Below are 20,767 nucleotides of genomic sequence, written 5' to 3' on the forward strand. Positions count from 1 at the left end.
CTCTGAAGAGTTTTGATCAAGAAAGGATGCTGTACTTTGTCAAATGCTTTTTCTGCATCTCTTGAGAGGATCATATGGTTCTTGTTCTTTCTTTTGTTAATGTATTGTATCACATTGATTGATTTGCAGATGTTGAACCAACCTTGCATATGCCTCTGAAGTGTTTTCTCAATGTGGTATTTTTATTGTTTACTCTATATCCTGCAATTTTGCTTTTTCTATTTTAGAAAACCATTTTATAAAAAATAATGTAATATTAAAAACCAGCCCAACCAGGATTCCAATCATCAGATATTCAAATTAGTGGAGCTCAGTTTAATAAAGATTGATGGCACAATAGTGAATCCATGAATGTAAATTCCCTAAGAATAAAATGTGTTTAATATGTATAGAATCTCTACCCTTACAACATAATGCATATAAAAAAATCACTAAACTCCTTCCAGACAAAAAGACCTAACATATGAAATATATCAAGCAACTGAGTCATAGCAAAATCTTTCTTAAGAACAGTACTATGAAGATAAAAGAATTTTGATAAAGCATTTTCCCATCTGAGAACACAAAGCATTTAAAATCATTGAGCATAAATATAACGAAAGGGCAAAGTTAGGAAATATTTGTAATATCAGAAAGAATTAAAATAGTTATATTTCATATTTAGATCTCATTTATTTTATTTATTTATTTTTAAAAGATTTTATTTATTTATTTGACAGAGAGAGAGACAGCGAGAGAGGGAACACAAGCAGGGGGAGTGGGAAAGGGAGAAGCAGGCTTCCGGCCTAGCAGGGAGGCTGATGCAGGGCTTGATCCCAGGACCCTGAGATCATGGCCTGAGCCAAAGGCAGTTGCTTAACCAACTGAGCCACCCAGGCGCCCCTAGATCTCATTTATTAATCCTAAAAGTATTAACATGCTAATGGAAAAATTGGTAAAGGACATGAATAATTTATAAATAATGTGGATAATAAACATACAAAAAAAGTTCAACCTCATCAATATTCATGGAAATGCAAATAAAAAAAGACACTCCGTTTTTAGAGAAATGATATTAGTCCATATTGCTAAAAGTGAAATGCTAGGAAACTGCCCACGTGTCCATCAACAGATGAATGGATAAAGAAGATATGGTGTGTAGGTATGTGTAGGGTGTGTGTGTGTGTGTGTGTGTGTGAGTGTGTGTGTGTGTGTGTGTGTGTGTGATGGAATATTACTCAGTCATCAAAAAGAATGAAATCTTGCCATTTGCAATGACATGGATAGAACTTGAGAGTATAATGCTAAATGAAATAATTCAGTAAGAGAAAGACAAATGATTTCACTCATATGTGGAATTTAAGAAACAAAACAAATGAGCAAAGAAAAAAAGAGAAACTGATGGTTACCAGAGGGCAGGTGGGTGGGGGGATGGGTGAAATAGGTGAGAGGGATTAAGGAGTGCACTTGTGGTGATAAGCACTGGGTGATGCATGGAATTGTTGAATTACTATTGTACATCTGATATAACACTTTATATTAACTATACTGGAATTAAAATGAAATAAAGGAAAAAAGTGAAATGCTAGTTGGAAATACAAACATGCCTTCTTCGAAGGTAATATGTCAAGTACAAAAGTGTTCATACCTTTTGACTTCGTAATTCTACTTTTAGGAATTTAAAGAAAAAATCAGAGATGTGGATAAACATTTACATACTATGATATTTATTCCACATTATTTCATTTGTTTATATATGTTTACTTACATCTATTTTTATGTGATAAACTGAAAAAAACTAAACATACAATTTAACAATTTTTAAATTATGATACATTTATGTAATAGAATATTATACAACTATTAGAAATAATTTTTGAAGACTGTTCAATGAAATGGGAGAATACATTATGATCTATTAAGTAAATAAGGTACTATATAATTACATATAACATTTAATCTCAATATATTGTTTTTTTAACTATGCAGAAGGAAATGTACCAAAATATTAAATGGTTATCTCTGGGTCTGGGATAACAGAAAGTTATTTTCATTGTTTATACTACTCTGTACTTTCCAATTTTCTATCACAAATTCAAATTATTTTTAAGAGGGAATTTTTTAAGGAAAAATGTATCTGGCAAATCAAGAGAACAAAGTGAAAAATACCTATTTTTTTATTATTATTATGTTCATTAGCCAACATATACCTATTTTTTTAATACTTAAAAAAAAAAAACTTAAACCACTTACCTGTGGTATACAGTCAGTGTATGCAAACATTGATTTAAAGCGGTCATCCATGCTTATGTGGTAAAGGACACACATTGCTATTTGTTTGTAGTTTTCATTACCTGGGCACAAGAAATCAAGGATATGATTAAATCATAGATATAATGAATTTTTTTGATATAACACACTCAAATTAATACATTAAAACTTTCAAATGATTGATCCTAATTTAGAAAATATTTTCAGCTCCCTATTTCAATCCCAAAGTTTGGAATATACTGTCTGTGAAATATCACTGATATCCAAGAGATAACATGTATTTTGCAAGGTATGTTTGTGAAAAAAAATTAACCACAAACCAAAGAATTTATCGTTTTCAATAGCCTACTATAAAATAGATCGGGTCACTGGCCTCCCCACCCTTACTGTTCCATCAAAATATGTGATTAGTACAGTTCTTGACAGTGATGATATATGCAAAATAGTAAGTGGAAAAGTGTATTTAATTCTATGAATCAGAAACTGGAAAAATAATCTAAATGATTTAAAAAGAAGTACAACAGTATTTGTAACGTTAAAAAACACATGACTATAAAACATTAAGGGCTGCCTGGAACTTCAGAGGTCAGGTGATCCTAGCCTTATACACCTTGAAACTGAGAAAAGAGAAGCAAATGATATATTACAGACTGAAAGATAAAATGAGACTCATATATCATGCAATCCTTCCACTTAGATAGGTCTTATTGTAAGGACCTATTTATGATCTCCAAGTTAGTGACAGAACTAGAATTAGATAAGTTGTTTAACTAAAAAGTTTTACTCAAAATAATATCCTGAGAAATCTTCGAAGATATCTGGAGTTTAAAAAAATCAAGCAGGTAAGTGAATTTAATTGATAAATAGTGTATGAAGATTTTATATATGTTCTAACATGGAGGATAAATTTAGTATCTTTATCCCTGTGTCTACCATACCATAAAATTACTAAAATACTTAAGTGTTTTTTAAGATTGTTTTAGATTCTGATTGAATTTTTTCATATATTAGGCATATCTTTTAAGATGGTTAGAAATTCTTAGAGGATATAAACTTTGGTATTCTCACAAGGCTTAGTAGAGCACATGGAAGTTTCCCAATAAATATCTGCTGAATGATTCTATTTTTAGTATTTAAACAGCATAATGACTGTAGTTAACAATCCTGTATTGTATATTTGAAAGTTACGAAGAGAATAAACCTTAAAAATTCTCACCACACACACACACACACACACACACACACACACAGTAACAGTGTGAGGTGATGGATGTGCTAACTAACCTTATTGTGGTAATTATTTTGCAATATATATATATATATTGCAATATGATATATATATATCAAATCATTACATCTTATACCTTGAAGTTACATAAAGTTTTGTCAATTAGATCTCAATAAAGCTGGAAAAAAGAGCAGTGTTACACAAAAAAATTAGAGGCTAAAACAGAAGAAATAAGCACATTTATTCGAAGACAGACATTACTAAATTCTAAAAACTCCAGATTTGAGAAAAGTATTTTAAGGAGTTATGGGAGGTTCTTTACAAGTAAGTAAAAAAATATACTGACCCTTTATCTCTAGCTCTTTGTTTTCCTGGACCTTATATGTTAGATAAAAAATATATCATGTGTTAAAGAAGAACAAAGTGAATCTTCAAAACAATCTGTCAAGTATATATTATCATCCCTATGTTTCAGATGAGGAACCTAATGCTTAGAGAAAAACAAATATTCGCTACACAGCCTTGTAAGTGGTTGAGCAGTGATTTAAACTCTGATTCTAAAATCTTCACCAGGTTATGTTACGATGCCACTCAAATATTTTTTATATCATAAGATGAAACGGCCTTCTAAGTAAGATGTTATTATTGCGTATAAAAGACTGATCTATACTGACATATGACAGAATAAAACATATTTTTGAAATAGATTTTTTAAAAATCTGGACTTTTGCATCTTTTAAAATTGTTTGGCTAAAGCCTATTGCCTTTGGTTTTCAATATCAATATAAAAATGACTCCTTGGGATAAAACAAAAACAATAAAATCCATTCTTCATCAGATGAAAACATACTAGTAAACATTCAAATTTAACTAAAAATCTGTGAATTCACTAACTCAACCACTTGGAATACAATGCCTGAAGAAGCTACATTTTATATGTGAAGTAACAGGATTACTTATTTTATCTGATATTTAATGTCTTTTTCTCTGTATCATTATAATTTAGAGAAAATTTGCAGAATAAAGAGTCCACATCAAATCATTTAGGTAAATTTCAGGCCTTTTCTAGCACTTGAAAAACTTCACTACACAATCTATGGAGAAGACAGACACTGAATGAAGGAGATAAGCTCTAAGGATATTGACCCCAGGCTTAGATGAAAAGGTAAGATAAAATAATATAGGAGAAAGTATACCTAATTTGAAGATGAAGCTTAGTAAATGAGAAACACAAGTTAACTGTAGGAAATATATATATATATATACATATACTAAGTATTTGGGGGTAATAATTTTTTTGGAGGAAGATGTAATGCAAAAATTGTGAAATTACTCCAAAAAGAGAAAAGTAGAGACAAACTGGGTGCTCCCAACTCCAACAGTTGTTCTTGGGATCAAAGCAATTTAAATAGAAAAGATTGATAGATATTAAAATAAAGCACATTTTTACACTGCTGAAGGCATTCACTTATACTTCTTCTAGTATAAAACGCATTTGCCATAGGAAAATAAATCTTTGTACAACTTTTCATAAGACGTAGATTAAAAGTGAAAAATACTAACTCTATTCTCTAAGGAGGAAGGTATCCCTTAGGGTTTGGTCAGATTTTTTTCCAGGGACTAAGATACTTTTAAATCTTTTCAAGTAGGGTCCTTCAGCAAACTCTCATGTTCTGAAGGCAAGTCTCTTTCCCTGCTGTTCTAGTTTCTTTCTATATGTTGTTCAGCTGTGGGCATGTTCTAATCCTACTTAATTTTTACAAAATATTATCTTTTTAACAAAATATTATTTGAAGATATTTTCTCTATGTAGTGGGTTTACTGAAAAGTAGGATTTCAATGCATACAACTTAGTGAATGGTAAAAGAAACAAAGAGAAATCAGTAACAAGATTCTTCAACATCAAAGTAAATCACCAAACAAATTAAAATTCAGTGTGGAACTAGGAATGAAATAGGAAGCTATTCCATGCTTGAGGAGAGTCTACTGCTGGTATCAATGAAAATGAGTCTAAAAAGCAATAATCTAAGGTGGTGCATCATTCACATGAGAGAAAAGAAAGATTCACTTTTAAGAGATCTATACTCCATAAACTAGGTAACAAGATCCTTTAAAGCTAATGATAATGTATATATAATGATTATATATATATATATATTATCTTACATACATATATATAAGATCTGTATAGATAGATAGATAGATAGATAGATAGATAGATAGATAGATAGATAGATATACGTATCTTCCAAAGGATAACTCAAAGGATATGCAATAGAATAGGAAGTCTGGAGAAGAGTCCTTAAATTATAATTATTTCTAAAAAACAGATGAAAGAAACAGATCTCAGCAATAACTTACATTACTTGTTTTTACACAGCAACACTAAATATCTAGTTTCAAGAAGCAGAATGGTTCATTCTGCAGCCAGTCCTAAATCTGCTCTTGGATGCTCTTTCTCTTCCCTTCATACTCATAGCCAAAGATGGAAGCTCCTTGCAGTTCTCCATACCTTCCTAATTCTTCTCTATCTGTGATCCTCTTTAAAAAAAAAAAAAAAAAACAACAAACTCTAAACATCTTCCCAGTTTCCCATAATCTTTTGTTTCCCCCATAATCTTTACCTAAAATGATTATCATGCCCTAAAGCATGCTGAAAACTAAAGGGATGAGGAAACAGAAGCTGCAGGAGACCCAGGCTGTCCTGAAAGACTGTGGACAGCCATTCTTTTTATAACCATAGTTCTTTGAGAAAAGAGGAAAAAGAAAGGACTAAGCAGAAAGCAATACTGTTCTTATTGTATGGTAAGCATACATTTTCTCATTTACTCTTCTAGCAAATGAAGAGGTAGGTATTCTCTTCGATTTGGAGATGAGGCAATGATATTCATCAAGCCATGATATTCCTTCAAAGGAAACACCGCTGTGATTCTGAGATTCAAATCTAGGTGTGAACTACAAAGCCTGCTCATGGACTTCCTATTAAGTCTTCCACGAGGCAGCAGAGAGGTTGAAATCAATAATGCCAAGTAAATGTAAGTGACTATCATCATTCCTTAGTGACACAGTACAGGAAGGAGATAAAATTAGAAGGACTCTATTAGATCTGGGAGTCTTGGGGAAGAGGGGAAGGTGGCAGAAGAGCAGAAGAGAGAAGATGAAATGCTGAACAACAATCAGTTATTTATTGGAGGACCTGTGCCCAGATACAGCAGATTCTAAAGGACAAAAGAAGTTTCTGACAGGGACAAATCTGGGAACTAGATCTTTAGCAGTTCTGAAACTCACTTTCACTAAATTGGACAAGAACTGCTATCAAGTAGTGTTTGATTTTATGAGAAAAACAAGGTGCTCTTAGAAGCTTAAAAGATGCGTAGAGAGTCGGGCGCCTGGGTGGCTCAGTTGGTTAAGCGACTGCCTTCGGCTCAGGTCATGATCCTGGAGTCCCGGGATCGAGTCCCGCATCAGGCTCCCTGCTCTGCGGGGAGTCTGCTTCTCCCTCTGACCCTCCCCTCTCTCATGTTCTCTCTCTCTCATTCTCTCTGTCTCAAATAAATAAATAAAATCTTTAAAAAAAAAAAAGATGCGTAGAGTGGTTAATAGGTAGTATAGCATTGTGGTTAAGAGCTCAGGCTCTGGAGAGGCAGACCACTGGGGTTCAATTTGTGACTCTTCCACTTGATATATAGCCTGTGTTTTTAAACTCTGTGCTTCAGTTTCTTTCTCTGTGTGTGTGTGTGGGTGCGCTTCAGTTTCTTCATCAATGAAATTGATAGAACAACTGTACCTAACTCAAAGGGTTGTTATATAAGGATTAGTTAAGAGAATTCTGGTAAAGCAATTAATACTGAGCCTGACACAGTAATAAATCTACTCAATAAATATAATTTCTTATTCTTTGAATGTTTTTTGATTTGACCAACAGAACACTACTATCATGTGCCCCTAAAACATATGGTGGGTTTTTCTAGTCTCAGGATTAGATCGTAGTTAGAAGAAAAGCAGTTTTGAGAAGCAGCTGAGATTTTTCTAGGATGAGCTAGACAGGGTTCAGAGGTATATTCTGAGCCTGTGGCTGAGCCACTTGTCCTTCTATTCTACTCAGTCACTTTCTAAAAAGCTCTACTATTCCCAAAGTTTGGGCTTAGGAGAGTTACCTCATACTACAAGGCTCCACTCAGTGACCCCTATCTCATAAGAACCCTTCATCATTCTCTCATTCTTACAGGGTTATTATAAATTCCTTAATAAAAATAAAACTTGAGAAAATAACCAAAGTATAGATTTAGTACATGTTCCTCCTCTACCACTACCACAAACACACTGTGAATCTCTCTTCTTTCTTCCATGTTTCTCTATCTGTAATGGAACTTAATTTAACTCCTAGAGTAGGAAATTATAGAGGTGATCAGCTACCAAGAAGATGAAAGAACACAGAGAGAAGTCTGAAAACACTGAAGACAAACCTCACAATTAGGTACATTACTTATCTTTAAGTAGCATGTCCCATGCTTCCCCCCTTGTTTGGGCTAAGCACAACTGAACAAAAGAAACTGGAATATGACTGACATTACACCAGAGATATATTTTTTTTCTTAAGGAAAGTGTGAAGGGAGGTGATGACATCTGAGGGACTACAATATTGTACTCAGAGGTCAATATAACACAGGTTGTTGATATGTGTTCTAGATTTTGTCTGGGTAAATGTTCCCTAGAATCCAATCAATTTACAAATATCTATAAAATTGACTTTCTTCTTTTTTTGTATTTATTTAGGGAATTTAAAAAGATAGAAACTGACTTTGTCCTTTTATTCAGAAAAAGATGTAAATATTCTATAAATGATCTTGTCACGCATATTACCTTGTTGATTCTAATTCACATCTTATGGTTACAAATCACATATTTCCTTTCCCCTCTAAAGAACTGCAATGTATGAATGAAGATTTTAGGACAAAAGTGTCTACCTGGAATGGGAAGATGTCTGGAAATAACCTAAATTCATCTCTTCAAACACAGCTCCACACAAAAAGTAATAGTTTTTTGGCAGTCAACATTTATTATGACTTAAAGGCTAATTTGCAGATCACATAGCAATAAACAGCCATTAAGAGAGATTAAATGGTCCAAGTAAAATTAAGAGCTTATCCTTCATTATAAACTAATCATTTTCTTCATTCATTGGAAGAAAGGATTTCTGAGTTCTTAAAAATAAACCTCAAAAAAATCTTGTACATCCTAAATGAATTTGGGGCCTTAGGGTATGATTTTCCCATAAGAATTCATGACTAAGAACCATAAACTGCAGCTAACCAGCTATGATTCCTCTACATCCTACAAATGGCAGGCATTTCAAAAGGGCTCCTTTAAGACTTATAGACATCAATTATTCCCAACTAAAAACAGGCTGCCAATAGTCTGTATGCTGGCGTAGCACCAAAGGCCCTATGAATTTTGAGCAGAGCAGTGAAAAGACTGAGTATTTTGAGAACTAGGTCCTTAATGACTAGAGGTGGATTAGTCAAATCTGTTCAAGTAATAAGGCCAGGGTGGAAAAAAATGGCCTAGTCATTATGATTCCTTTGGTATTTACGGTAATAAACATGAATCATGATGAACTCACTGGCTATTAAATGCAGAGGTCGTAAGTACTTCGATAGGATTTCCACAGGAATTCACCGTTAATTAGCTGGATCATTATTTGAAAGTGTTACTGAATTATCTTAGCAGTTGTGCAGCCATTCCCCAAAAATTGGTCATTCCCAGCTGAGGGCAGTTAATGCCTTAACAAACTGGTCATTAACTCCAGTAACTGATTTTGTGGGAATTATTGCACTTATAAAGTACATTCAAGAGGGGTTTTTTGTGGTTTTTTTTCCCTCTTTTTTAAAAAATCTGCAGCTGTAGTTCAGCTGGAGCAGCTGAAGGAGGAAAAAAAAAAAAAACAACAGTTCTCCAGACTGCTCTCATGATCGATTTTCTGCCAATTAAAGGGCAAACGCATGCTGATGGGTTTTGAATTTTAAAATGTCTTCGGTTTTTCATCTCTGAAGTGATTAGTAAAAACACCAGTTAGTTACTAATTTTGTAAGACACTTGGGATTTTCCATTCACAGTTCAGTCAAGCAGAAATATGAGTTTGAACACCAGAACTCAAAGCCAAATTTCCGCTTCTGCAGTAGAACCAGCCCAACACTTTGTAAAAGCAGAGTGAGAACACAAGTTATGGGCCACATTATTAGCCAGATTCTCATTCTCCTCCACACTCCATGTCTTCATTCAAAGTAGAAAACTCCCTTTGAAGTCACAAAGGCCCCATGAGAAGATAAGTTATATGTCCAGTATGATTAGACAGCTTTAGTTTAAACTTCAATTTGGAAAGATCAATTTTTAAGATTGCAACTATACTGGATAGCTGTCCGTTTCAGAGTAGATTTGTTCACAGTCAAGTATAGTAAAGATTTGAGATGAATAGATAAAAACCAAGAGTTTTTAATCATGAGCTGAAGGGTGAAAATTACAGAATTTATAGGTTACAGTGATCAGTATGAAAACAAGTATAAGTTTTGTGATACAGTGTTTCATGGATGACTTTTGTGTCCAATTACTTAATTTAAAAACTATAAGAAACTGAAATTGTAAATGTACCATTAAGCTCAGTAGCTCAGTCATATTAGGAGGTATTTACTAAGTAAGTACTCTAAAATCCAACACTTTTGATGCATTTTCATTTGTTTTCTGTATGTATGACTGTACATTTAGCCATGCAGTTTATTTTTCAAATATTTTCAACATGTTTCAATTATTACCTTGTCTGTAGTAGTCTTTTATTACATCCAGGGCATACAACAATTTATTTATAATACACCCTACAAAATATGCACACTTACGGTACAAAAGATAGGGACCAAAATAAAGCCCTTAACAATGACTGCTTTCTGGCCTATAGGTCCACACCATTGACTTAATGTGCTTTGGTCAGCTTTTACCATGTAGAAATGGAGACACCCCAGGCAAAATTCACACACAGAGTATTGGAACCAGCTGGTGATAGAAGAATCCTAAGAAAAAAGGCTTCTTGATTTAATTGGGAAAACAGGAGGAAGCATAAATTTTACTGCCATTAATAACTTCAAGCAATCTTGATATGACTCTACCTCACCCTGACGGCTAAACATGTGCTTTTTGTTAAAGTGTTTGCCACATCTGACCCCTATTGTTTGCTCACTTGATCAGGTAAGAAAATGTAGGTTTATTTATAGGATAAATGAGGCCTATTAAAATTGAGAAACAGTGCAGTAGTCTATGAGGAGCTGCATACTGAAACAGATGTGTGAAATTCCATAACAGTTTTGTAATATACAGGCCAAATGAAAATTTTTTAAAAGTCTACTTTAAGTTTCTTAAACCATCATAAAGACAACCTAGTTTTTAAAAAATGGAAAACACCTCCTAATTAGAAAACATTATTTTGACAATTTCCAGTTTTTAATAAACAAGCCAAAAAAAGGCCATTTATCAAATTTTATTTCTTAATTTTAGGATGCTTTTGATAAAATAAAAATTAAGTCATATTAATTATAATGAAAAATAAATTAACAGTATAAGGGAATTTCAAAGGTGTTCAGAACTTTTTAAATTTTCTTTTAAGAACATATGACAGAATGGTCAAAGGAAATAACCCTTAATTTTTAAGTGATCAAAGTTTAGAGTCCTACAGTATCCGCTCTGGTGATCTGCCCACAATAAGGGAAATCAGATTTGTCTCAACCGGAAGAAATCAAACATTTATCACTTAACTCTTGACCTGGTCTGATTCGCTACATGCTGATAAAATCTTTCTACAGCCTTGGAAAATGCCCTGAAACCCAGGTTACCTAATGTAATCTAGATCAAGATGAATCAGGTGCCATTTTTACTCTCAAAACTATTCTGGGTCTACTCACAGAATGTAGAAGCATTCATATCCATTTAGAACACCTTAGAAACCCTAATTTATCTTCCAGTGAAGAGAATATGGTCTAACATTACTCTGACTAAAATGTAGGTCTTTTTGAAATGATTCATGTGGAATTGTGAAATAGGCATGACAATGTGCTACTGAATCTCCAGAATCCTAATTTTACTGCCATAACCAATAAAATTAGTTGCAGCACAAACCAGCCATGTAAATTAGCATGCTTCACAACTTTCAAATTCAGAAGAATAAAAACTTATACAGATTGGAATTTGAATCAAAATTTAAATTATGGACCAATCTTTCATACTAGTTACGTTCAGTGCTATACATGAATCAGTGACTTGGTGTCTCTGGTGATTAAAGGGCAACTTGAAGAAAGATGTCTGGGCTAGTGAACTTTTTTAGTTAACTTGCACATAGATTTATAAATTACATGTGGAAGTGCCTAATACAAGTTAAGCACTTGATGAATATTTATTGAGTATGAGTTTGATCATTGGCTATTATTATTATAAATATCAAAAAGCTAGCAACATCTCTAGGTAACACTGCTAATTCCTCAGTTTTTTTAGGAAACATTCTCATCTCTGCGCATAAATGAACTAAACAAGTATCCATAGGATTCAACATTTGTTTTGTTTTGTTTTGTTTTTTTATTTGATGGGTTAGTTTTGTTTTTCAAAAGTTTTTATTTTAATTCCAGTTAGTTAACATACAGTGTTATATTAGTTTCAGGTGTACAATATAGTGATTCAACACTTCCATACAACACCCTGTGCTCATCATGACAAGTGCGCTCCTTAATCCATCACCTATTTTACCCAGCCCCCACCCCTCCCCTATGGTAACCATCAGTTTGTTCTCTATAGTTAAGAGTCTGTTTCTTGACGTGTCTCTTTCTTCTGTTTTTCCTTTTGCGTGTTTTGTTTCTTAAATTCCACATATAAGTGACATCATATGGTATTTGCTTTCTCCGAATTATTTTGCTTAGGATTATACTTTCTAGTTCTATTCATGTTGTTGCAAATGGCAAGATATCATTCTTTTTTATGGCTGAATACTACTCCATTGTGTGTATACGTGCGTGTGTGTGTGTGTGTGTGTGTATGCTTCCATATCATGGCTATTGTAAATAATGCTGCTATAAACACAGGGGTGCATGTATGGATTTTTTAATTCCTTAAAAGAACAGTATGCTAATCTAAGATCAAACCCGTCTTTTCACCTATTTGAATAGTGCTTCTCAAATTATCTGTGGTGGAGGGTCAAGTTTTTATTTTTCCTCCCATGTATCAAAGATCAATACTTTTATAAAGTATAATAAAAATAAAATTAAGCACAATATATGCAAAATAGAAGTTAAAAAATATTACATTCCGCAGACATAATATTATTTAAGTTGCTATAAGTTGTCTAAACACTTACTCTTGATTTCTAGATTTACTTGTTACAAACCAGTAAAAAACAGTGTATAAATGTGCATTGGTCACTGAACCACTCTTTGAGTTATCACTGTACTAGAAGATTCCTGCCTTGAATTACACAATTCATTAAAGAAATCTGTATCATGTAATCGAAATTAAAGTACTATTTCAAGGTTTAAAACAAACCCCTATAACCAGGCACAGTCAAAACTATGATGTAACAGACCTTTTCTGTGCTCCTCATTTTTTTCGTTTAGCAACCATTAGCCCCTCAAACCTTCCCTTTATTTTTCTTCCTCCTTTTTGAAACTAACATTTGTAGAAGGCTTTCTAGTTATGACAGAAGTAGATATCAATTCTCTTCTCAGATTCCCACAACAATCCTGTGAGATGGATTTTCTAAACAAAAGATTCAGATCTATTGACTTACCTAATGTCACTTAACCAATTAGGAGTGAAGGGAAGGAAAACTGAAGCTCAGCTCTTTAAATGTTCATTCCTTTCATATGTTAATCGATCCAACCACCTACCAAATATTTATTGAGAATCTACAATGTGCTAGGCATTGTTGTAGGTACTGGAAATATAGGAGTGAGTAAGAGTGATACAAATCCACATTTTCATGGAGCTTACAGTCTTTGGGGCCTGGTGGGAATGGTGGTGATGGTGTATGGTGAAGACAATAAATAAAATAATTACATGAAAGATAGATCATGTGGTGATTAACTGCTTTGGAGAAAAATACAAGGAAAAGGAGAAAGAGAGCATCAGAAGCTGAAGGATGAAATTTTAAATAGGATAACCTGAGAGCAAAGCCCTTTCATGAGGGAATGGACCATGCAAAAAATTAGGAAAGACATGCTAGGCAGAAGGAACAGGCAGTACAAAAGTTCTGGGGTAGGAGTGTCACTATTGGGGTCAAGAATTAGCAAGGAGGCCAATGTGCTTTCAGCAGAAAGAACAAAAAAGAGAGTACTAGGAGATGTAGTTACAGAAGTAAGGAGCTAGGAGAGAACATATAAACACTTGTAGGCCATTATAAGGACTTTGGTTCTTCCTCTGAGATAGGAAGTCATTAAAGATTTTTGAGCAGAGGAATGCCATGATTTAACTCAAATTTTAATGCAATCGCTCTGTGTGCTGTGTTAAGAAGAGAATGTGGGGCAAGGGTAGAAGCGCAAAGACCAGTCAGGATGGCACTGTATTAAACCAAGAAAGAGAAGATGGTATCTAGGAGCAGGGTGGTAGCAGCTATATTTTGAAGACAGCTGACTGCACAGACAGATTGGATGCAGGGTAGGAGGGAAAAACAGAAAACAAGGAGAACTTCCCCAGTTTGGGTCAATTAATTAGAAAGAGAAAGTTGCCATTTATGGAGATAGAAAAGACTGTGAAAGCATAAGGATCGGGGCTGGTGTGTAACAGAAGCTTAATTCTGAACATATCAAATCTCAGACACTAATAAGGCATCCAAGTGGTAATGTCTGGAGTAAGGAAATCAGAGAAGAGGCTGAAATTATCTTTCTATTTATATTCTGGAGTCATCAGTATAGGCAAAGTATTTAAATAGAATGGATGAAGTAACCGAGAGTAAGTACAGATAGAGAAAAATTCTAAGGACTAAGCCCTGGGAGGTATTCTGATGCTTAGAGACTGGGGAGAAAAGGTGACAACAGAAAAGGAGACTGAAAAGGACTGGGTACTTAGGAAGAAAACCAGAAGAGTATTGTGTCCTGGAAAATCAATGAAAAAAGATGAGGAGAGAAACTGTATCAAGTGCTGTTCACAGGTTGAGTACTATGAATTCTGGGAACTGACCACTGGATTTAGCAATGTAGAGGTCATTGGAACTTGACCAGAGTATTGTGATGGGGCATATATGTGAAAGCCTAACTGGAAAAGATTAAGAAGAGTGTAGAACAGTGAGGAGGGGAATTGAGAGAGGGGAGACAGGAGACAGAAGAGAGGAGAAAGAGGGGTGGGGCACAAAGAACAGAGAGCAGATAAGAAAGGATATGAATGTATGCAAAAAGGAAGAGAGAAACTGGGAGGCAGGAAATGACCATAATTCCTGAGGCATTCTGTAATAATGTGAAGAAAAGAAATGGGATAATAATTGGAAAGTAAGAGAGTGACGTGAGAGTCAAGAAGAATCTTTATTAAGATGGAAGAAATAATAGCATATTTGTATGTTGATGGAACGATCTTCTAGAGAGGGAAAAATTAATGCAGGAGAGGAGAACTGCTGCAGCAAGAACCTTAAGTAGGTGACAGGGAATGGGATGGAGAGGGAATGTTGGCCTATGGGAAGAGCAGGAGCAAGTTCATCCATAATAATGCGAGGGAAGCAAAGTACACAGACAGAGATAGTAGGGGTAAGTGGAAGTTCTTCTGACTGCTTCTACTTTCTCAGTGAAATAGGACGCAAAACAAGGTAATGATCCGAGGATGAGGATGAGGTGTTAGATTTATGAGAAGGTATAGGAATGAAATTCTCACTTAGGAGAGTGGGAGAATGACCAGATAAAGAAGAAGATGTAGTATGATTGCTGGGCAGCATGAGAAGTCTAGTATTGGCGAATTATCAGAATATACTGTGTGCTGTTGTCCCTCCGTGCTCAGGGTCTTCCATCTCCATCCTCCTACACCGTGTCACACATCCCCCATCCTCCTTCACAAAGTGCCAAAGAAATTGATAAAAATGATTCTAAGATGTGAGTGGTAGAACACTCAAGATGTCTAAAAGGCAAGACTGGAAATATAATTAAATGTCTAAGTATAAGAGAAAATAAGGTTTATCTTAGGGAATGGGAGAGCTTGGGTCATACCTAGAAATCCAATATAAAATTAAGCAACTGTATTTTGGTAAAGCCAAACATGCCTTCTAGCTGGATTTAAGCTGCTAATTTGAGACTCCTGGTATATTATTACAGTCAGGAGTGTTTGCATTTAATAGGAATTAAAAGCTTTAAAGGGGGGCGCCTGGGTGGCTCAGTCGTTGGGCGTCTGCCTTCGGCTCAGGTCATGATCCCAGGGTCCTGGGATCTAGCCCCACATCGGGCTCCCTGCTCTGCGGGGAGCCTGCTTCTCCCTCTCCCCCACTCTCCCCCTGTGTTCCCTCTCTCGCTGGTCTCTCTCTAATAAATAAATAAAATCTTTAAAAAAAAAAAAAAAAAAAGCTTTAAAGGAATGCTCTAATTCACTGATTTCAAAAGTGTAGTCGAAGGACCCCTAACGGGGATACACGAAGTCACACCATTTTTATAATAATATTAATATATTACTTTCTTTTTTAAAATTCTCATTCTCTCTTAAGAGGCTACATAAAACATATCCAAAATATGATGTCACAACAGATTGTTGAGGGCACTAGGAGAGCCAGCTGGTGTCTATTAAGCCTAACTAAAGAAATTTGCAAAAGGTAAATCACTAATTGTCACTAATTTTTTGTTTTGCAAAGAGTTGTTTTTCATAAAATATTTATGTTAACATGTAGCAGGTTTGTTATTTAAAATGAATATTTAAAATTTTTCTCAATTTTAATCATGAATACAATAAATATCCATAGATATAACCCCTCATAAACAAAAAGCTCCTTGGGGTTCCTTGATACATTTTAAGAGTGTTAAAGGGGTCCTAAGACCAAAAGTTTGAAAACTGATGCTCTAACCATTGAATTCTTACAGTCACCTAATAAACAAAGAAAACTTACAAAATAGTGGAGAAATTGTGGAAAGTGGTGATTACCTATAATTTATAGGTAGCTATCTAATCTGTTTAACCATTAGGCTGGCTGTGCCTATTCCATTTTTGTTTTAACACTGCAAAAATTCATATATGTAAGATAAGACCTGCAAATTTTATAAGGTTTATTCCCTTGAATTTAAATTCCTTTGAAAATAAACTGAAAAAATGAAAAGCTGACATGAAAACTCAGAACATTACTCAATTTAAAATACATATCAGTATCATTCACACAGGAGAAAGAATACTGTAAATAAACTCAAAATTGTTCAAAAGAGTTCACCAGTGAAATCTGGTGTTTTTTTAAAAAATTATTGATTATGCATTCTGTAATACACTGTCCCTGCCATTATTTGATGTTTAAGCTTCATGCACGAACTATGTCATTATGATCTAGGCACTTCCAAAGAATACACTTTGGTTGTGAATTTATGCTTGCTTCTGTACTAACATCATCCCCAAGCACATCAAACAAAACTCAGCTTAGAAACATCCAAGCCAAAGCAACTGAGGGGTGCAAGAACATTTGCCTGGTGTGTCAGACAAAAAGCTAAGGAAATTTAATTTTCAAGTTATTTTTGAAACACTATCAGTGCATTTTCCAGGAAACCGAAGAACACACTATGACAAAGAATTTCCTTGCCATCTCCCAACCCAGGATATTCTGACATAATAAGGAAGCACTCTTGAGACATATCAAAGCCAAATGGCTTAAGGATTTATGTCAGGGAATTTTTTTTTAATAACTTGATTCTTAGATGAGCCAAAAAAATATCTTTAAACAATTAAAAACATTAATTCAATATCATAAAAAACCTGACTAAACTAACAATTGATAAATAAAGCCAAACTTTTTAGGTCCAATTCAATTTTCATATAATCACATTTGCTGAAACCATTGGCTATGATAGGTCTCCCAGATGGTAACAAAGTTAGTAGGCATAAGAAATTATGTGTCAAGTGTGGGGATAAATAGAACTGAAAAGATTTATAATTGATACTGAACTAATAAGCAGAGGTAAGTTTAGGATTCTTATGAAATCTTAGGAAAGTAACATATCAAAAATGAAGTAAGAATTGAGTAATTTTGGTGGTATTTAAGAAAAGCAAAACAAAGGAATATTTAGATACAAGATTTCTCATGGATACAAATAAAATTTCTGAAACATTTTGGGACTTAATGCCTTCCTTCTCAGTGCCTAGGAAAAGATCAAAACTATTCAAACATAAATTTCAGGGTAAGTGCAGAAAGAAAATTTTAAGTAATGATTTCAAAAATTCTGTTTTAATCTCTTTATGCATGCCTAAAGTCAAAGAAAAAGCTAAATTCAAAATACCTAAATGAAATAATTTTTCGTTCTACTGAATTACCTTTCACTTAGAGCCTCACATGGCAAAAAAGCTGAATTACAATAAAACTTCTCCTCTGCCTTTAATAATAATTCAAATCACACAATCTTCCTCAATTACATATTTTTTTCAGTTATTTGGCAATTCTCACAACAGCAGGGGTCACAATGTACTAGTTAAATGTTTCAGGATATGCAAGAAGGGGATTAAGTGTTCAGATAGTGCAACTTTATTAGAACCTGAAAGATTCATGATTCATTGTACTCTAGTTAAAATAATCTCTCATTAGGTATAAAAAGATTTTTCAATTATGCGGTCCCCAAATAATAATAAAGAAAACCTACTTAAAATCTATAGCACTTCCAGTTGAAACAGCATCCCTTAAAAATCACTTCCAAAAGTTCTACCACATGTATAGCCCTACAAAAGTAGTTTTACATTTTTTGCATCTTTAAAAAAATAAGCAATTTCTATATATAAAATAGGCAATTCTTTAATTCAGTCATCAAGTTGAATATATATTAAATTGAATTTCTTTCTAAAAAAACAAAACAAAATGACTACTCATATTCTACTCTATGGTCTTTAATTCCTTCTCCATGACTACAGTGAAGAAAATGTACCCCAAATTCTTCAAATATTTGATTTACAAAGGTTTTTTTCCATTTAAAAAATTTCATTTCCATGGAATCACTTCAGTCACTACTTGCCAAGAATAACCTAGAAATATTTAGATTATCTTCTGTACAACACATAAAAAATCCAGCAGAGACAGTGACTGATATTCTTGAAGATTTGATGGGAAAGAAGTTTAATCACTTTCTCCTAGTTCAATGTTTTCCAAATGAATGTCAAATTAATCAGAGAACATAAAATCAATGAGTAAGTCATAAGTAGAATAAAAAAAGTAGAATAAAAGTAGTAGAATAAAATAAGTAGAATAAGGGGCGCCTGGGTGGCTCAGTTGGTTAAGTGACTGCCTTCGGCTCAGGTCATGATCTTGGAGTCCCGGGATCGAGTCCCGCATCGGGCTCCCTGCTCGGCGGGGAGTCTGCTTCTCCCTCTGCCCCTCCCCCCTCTCATGTGCTCTCTCTCTCTCATTCTCTCTCTTAAATAAATAATATGCACATATGGATATATACACATTCATATCACGTTACACATGTGAGTACTAGATTGTAGCATAAACTATACTTTATTACAGACTGAGATAAAAGATGTTTGAAAGTCACTGCTCTATACTAATTATATCCTATCCTTTTAAAATCTATGCTCTCTGTAATGCTTCCTTACTACAACTTCTATATAACTGTAGTGGAAAAATACCAGAAATATTAAATAAATCACTGAATTACTCAATTGAGAAGTCTAGTCTATCGTGTTAGGAGTTAATGATTTAATTTTCCACACAAGTAACATATACATTAACAAGGGTAAAAATGACTATTCTATTATTAATCATTTATCAGAAAATCATTTATACGTTAAATGCAATTTCTCTGGACACAACAGAGAGAACAATCAAGCAAAATAGCTTTCTTAACAGTTAAAAGAAATGTTCCAAAGTCCATGCAATAAAACTTACTAGGAGGAGTATGTAACTGGGAAGAAAACCCTATGGGCATGTGTTTGGAATTCATTTTTAACAAAATATACAGTTCAAATAAGCTCAGTTGTCAGTTTCCAAGACCACAGGAGATTAGAAATACATCATTAGAGGAGAGGAAAATTGCTGCTATAGAACTGCTGCTGGTATAGAAGAAATGAGAAGCGACAGCTAAAAATAAGAGGGGAAAACAGAAAACCTGTATATAAAAATTAAAAATACATGGAATTTTGGGACCATTTAGCAAGCGGAAATACTTGAGCACAGTAATATTTATACTCCTGAATAATAAATTATCTTCAAAATTATAAACTCAAATCAATGATTTAAAAAACAGTCACAACTAATAGTCATAAAAGCAGTTAAACCCAAGTACTCTGGCTCCAAAGCCCATGGTATTCACCTACACTATACTTCTCAGTAAAAATTTAAATTGTTTATGATATTAAAATACATTTAAGAAAATATGAAAAGAAAGATGTAATCAATTTTAAAGATCTTTATATAAAATGATTAAATACCCTTAATGGTATAAGCCAAGAAAACTTACCTATCAAAAAGACCCATTCCTGGATAGCTATAGTTTGTATTCTATATAATTTCTCACGTTTATAATTTCTTAACACTTACTGTACTGTCATTTAACCCTTCCCTATTAATATGCACTATTTTCTATATACTGAAGATGAAAAAACTCACATATAGGTTAAATAATTTGTACAATAGCACATAGCTAATAACTGCTGAAGCCAGTATTCATAGTCATATAGTCTGGCTCCAGAATTCTAGCTTTTAATCAATGTGCTCTGTGCTACTACAGTTGTTAGATATACTATATATGGTAGTATTGCTATAATGTTTCAGGATGTATTTTTTAAGAGATTCTAGTAATCCTGGAAACCCAGCTAAAATAAAATTCAGGGGCATCTCGCTGGCTCAGTCAGTAGCATGTGTGACTCTTGATCTTGGGGTTGTGAGTTCAAACCTCACAGTGGGTGTAGAGATTACTTAAAAATAAAAATCTTTTAGAGGGGGGCGGAGCAAGATGGCGGAGGAATAGGAGACCTGGGTTTCGTCTCCTCTCAGGAATTCAGCTGGATAGGGATCAAACCATTCTGAACACCTACAAACTCAACAGGAGATCGAAGAAAGGAATAGCAACAACTCTCTGAACAGAAAAGCGACCACTTTCTGGAAGGTAGGAC

General features: G+C 34.0%; 1 protein-coding gene across 1 annotated transcript in view; it reads right to left on the bottom strand.

Annotated features, from left to right (window-relative positions):
• KIFAP3 (kinesin associated protein 3) overlaps positions 1 to 20,767 on the bottom strand; it is a 149,087-nt gene that overhangs the window by 73,791 nt on the left and 54,529 nt on the right. Inside the window, exon 9 of the mRNA XM_081824584.1 lies at positions 2,233 to 2,333. Coding sequence (XP_081680710.1) covers positions 2,233 to 2,333 — 101 coding nt within the window. The remainder of the gene's footprint in view (positions 1 to 2,232; positions 2,334 to 20,767) is intronic.

Source organism: Leptonychotes weddellii, chromosome 6 (assembly GCF_054177405.1).
Source record: "Leptonychotes weddellii isolate Sample4059 chromosome 6, ASM5417740v2, whole genome shotgun sequence".
Taxonomy (NCBI): Eukaryota; Metazoa; Chordata; class Mammalia; order Carnivora; family Phocidae; genus Leptonychotes; species Leptonychotes weddellii.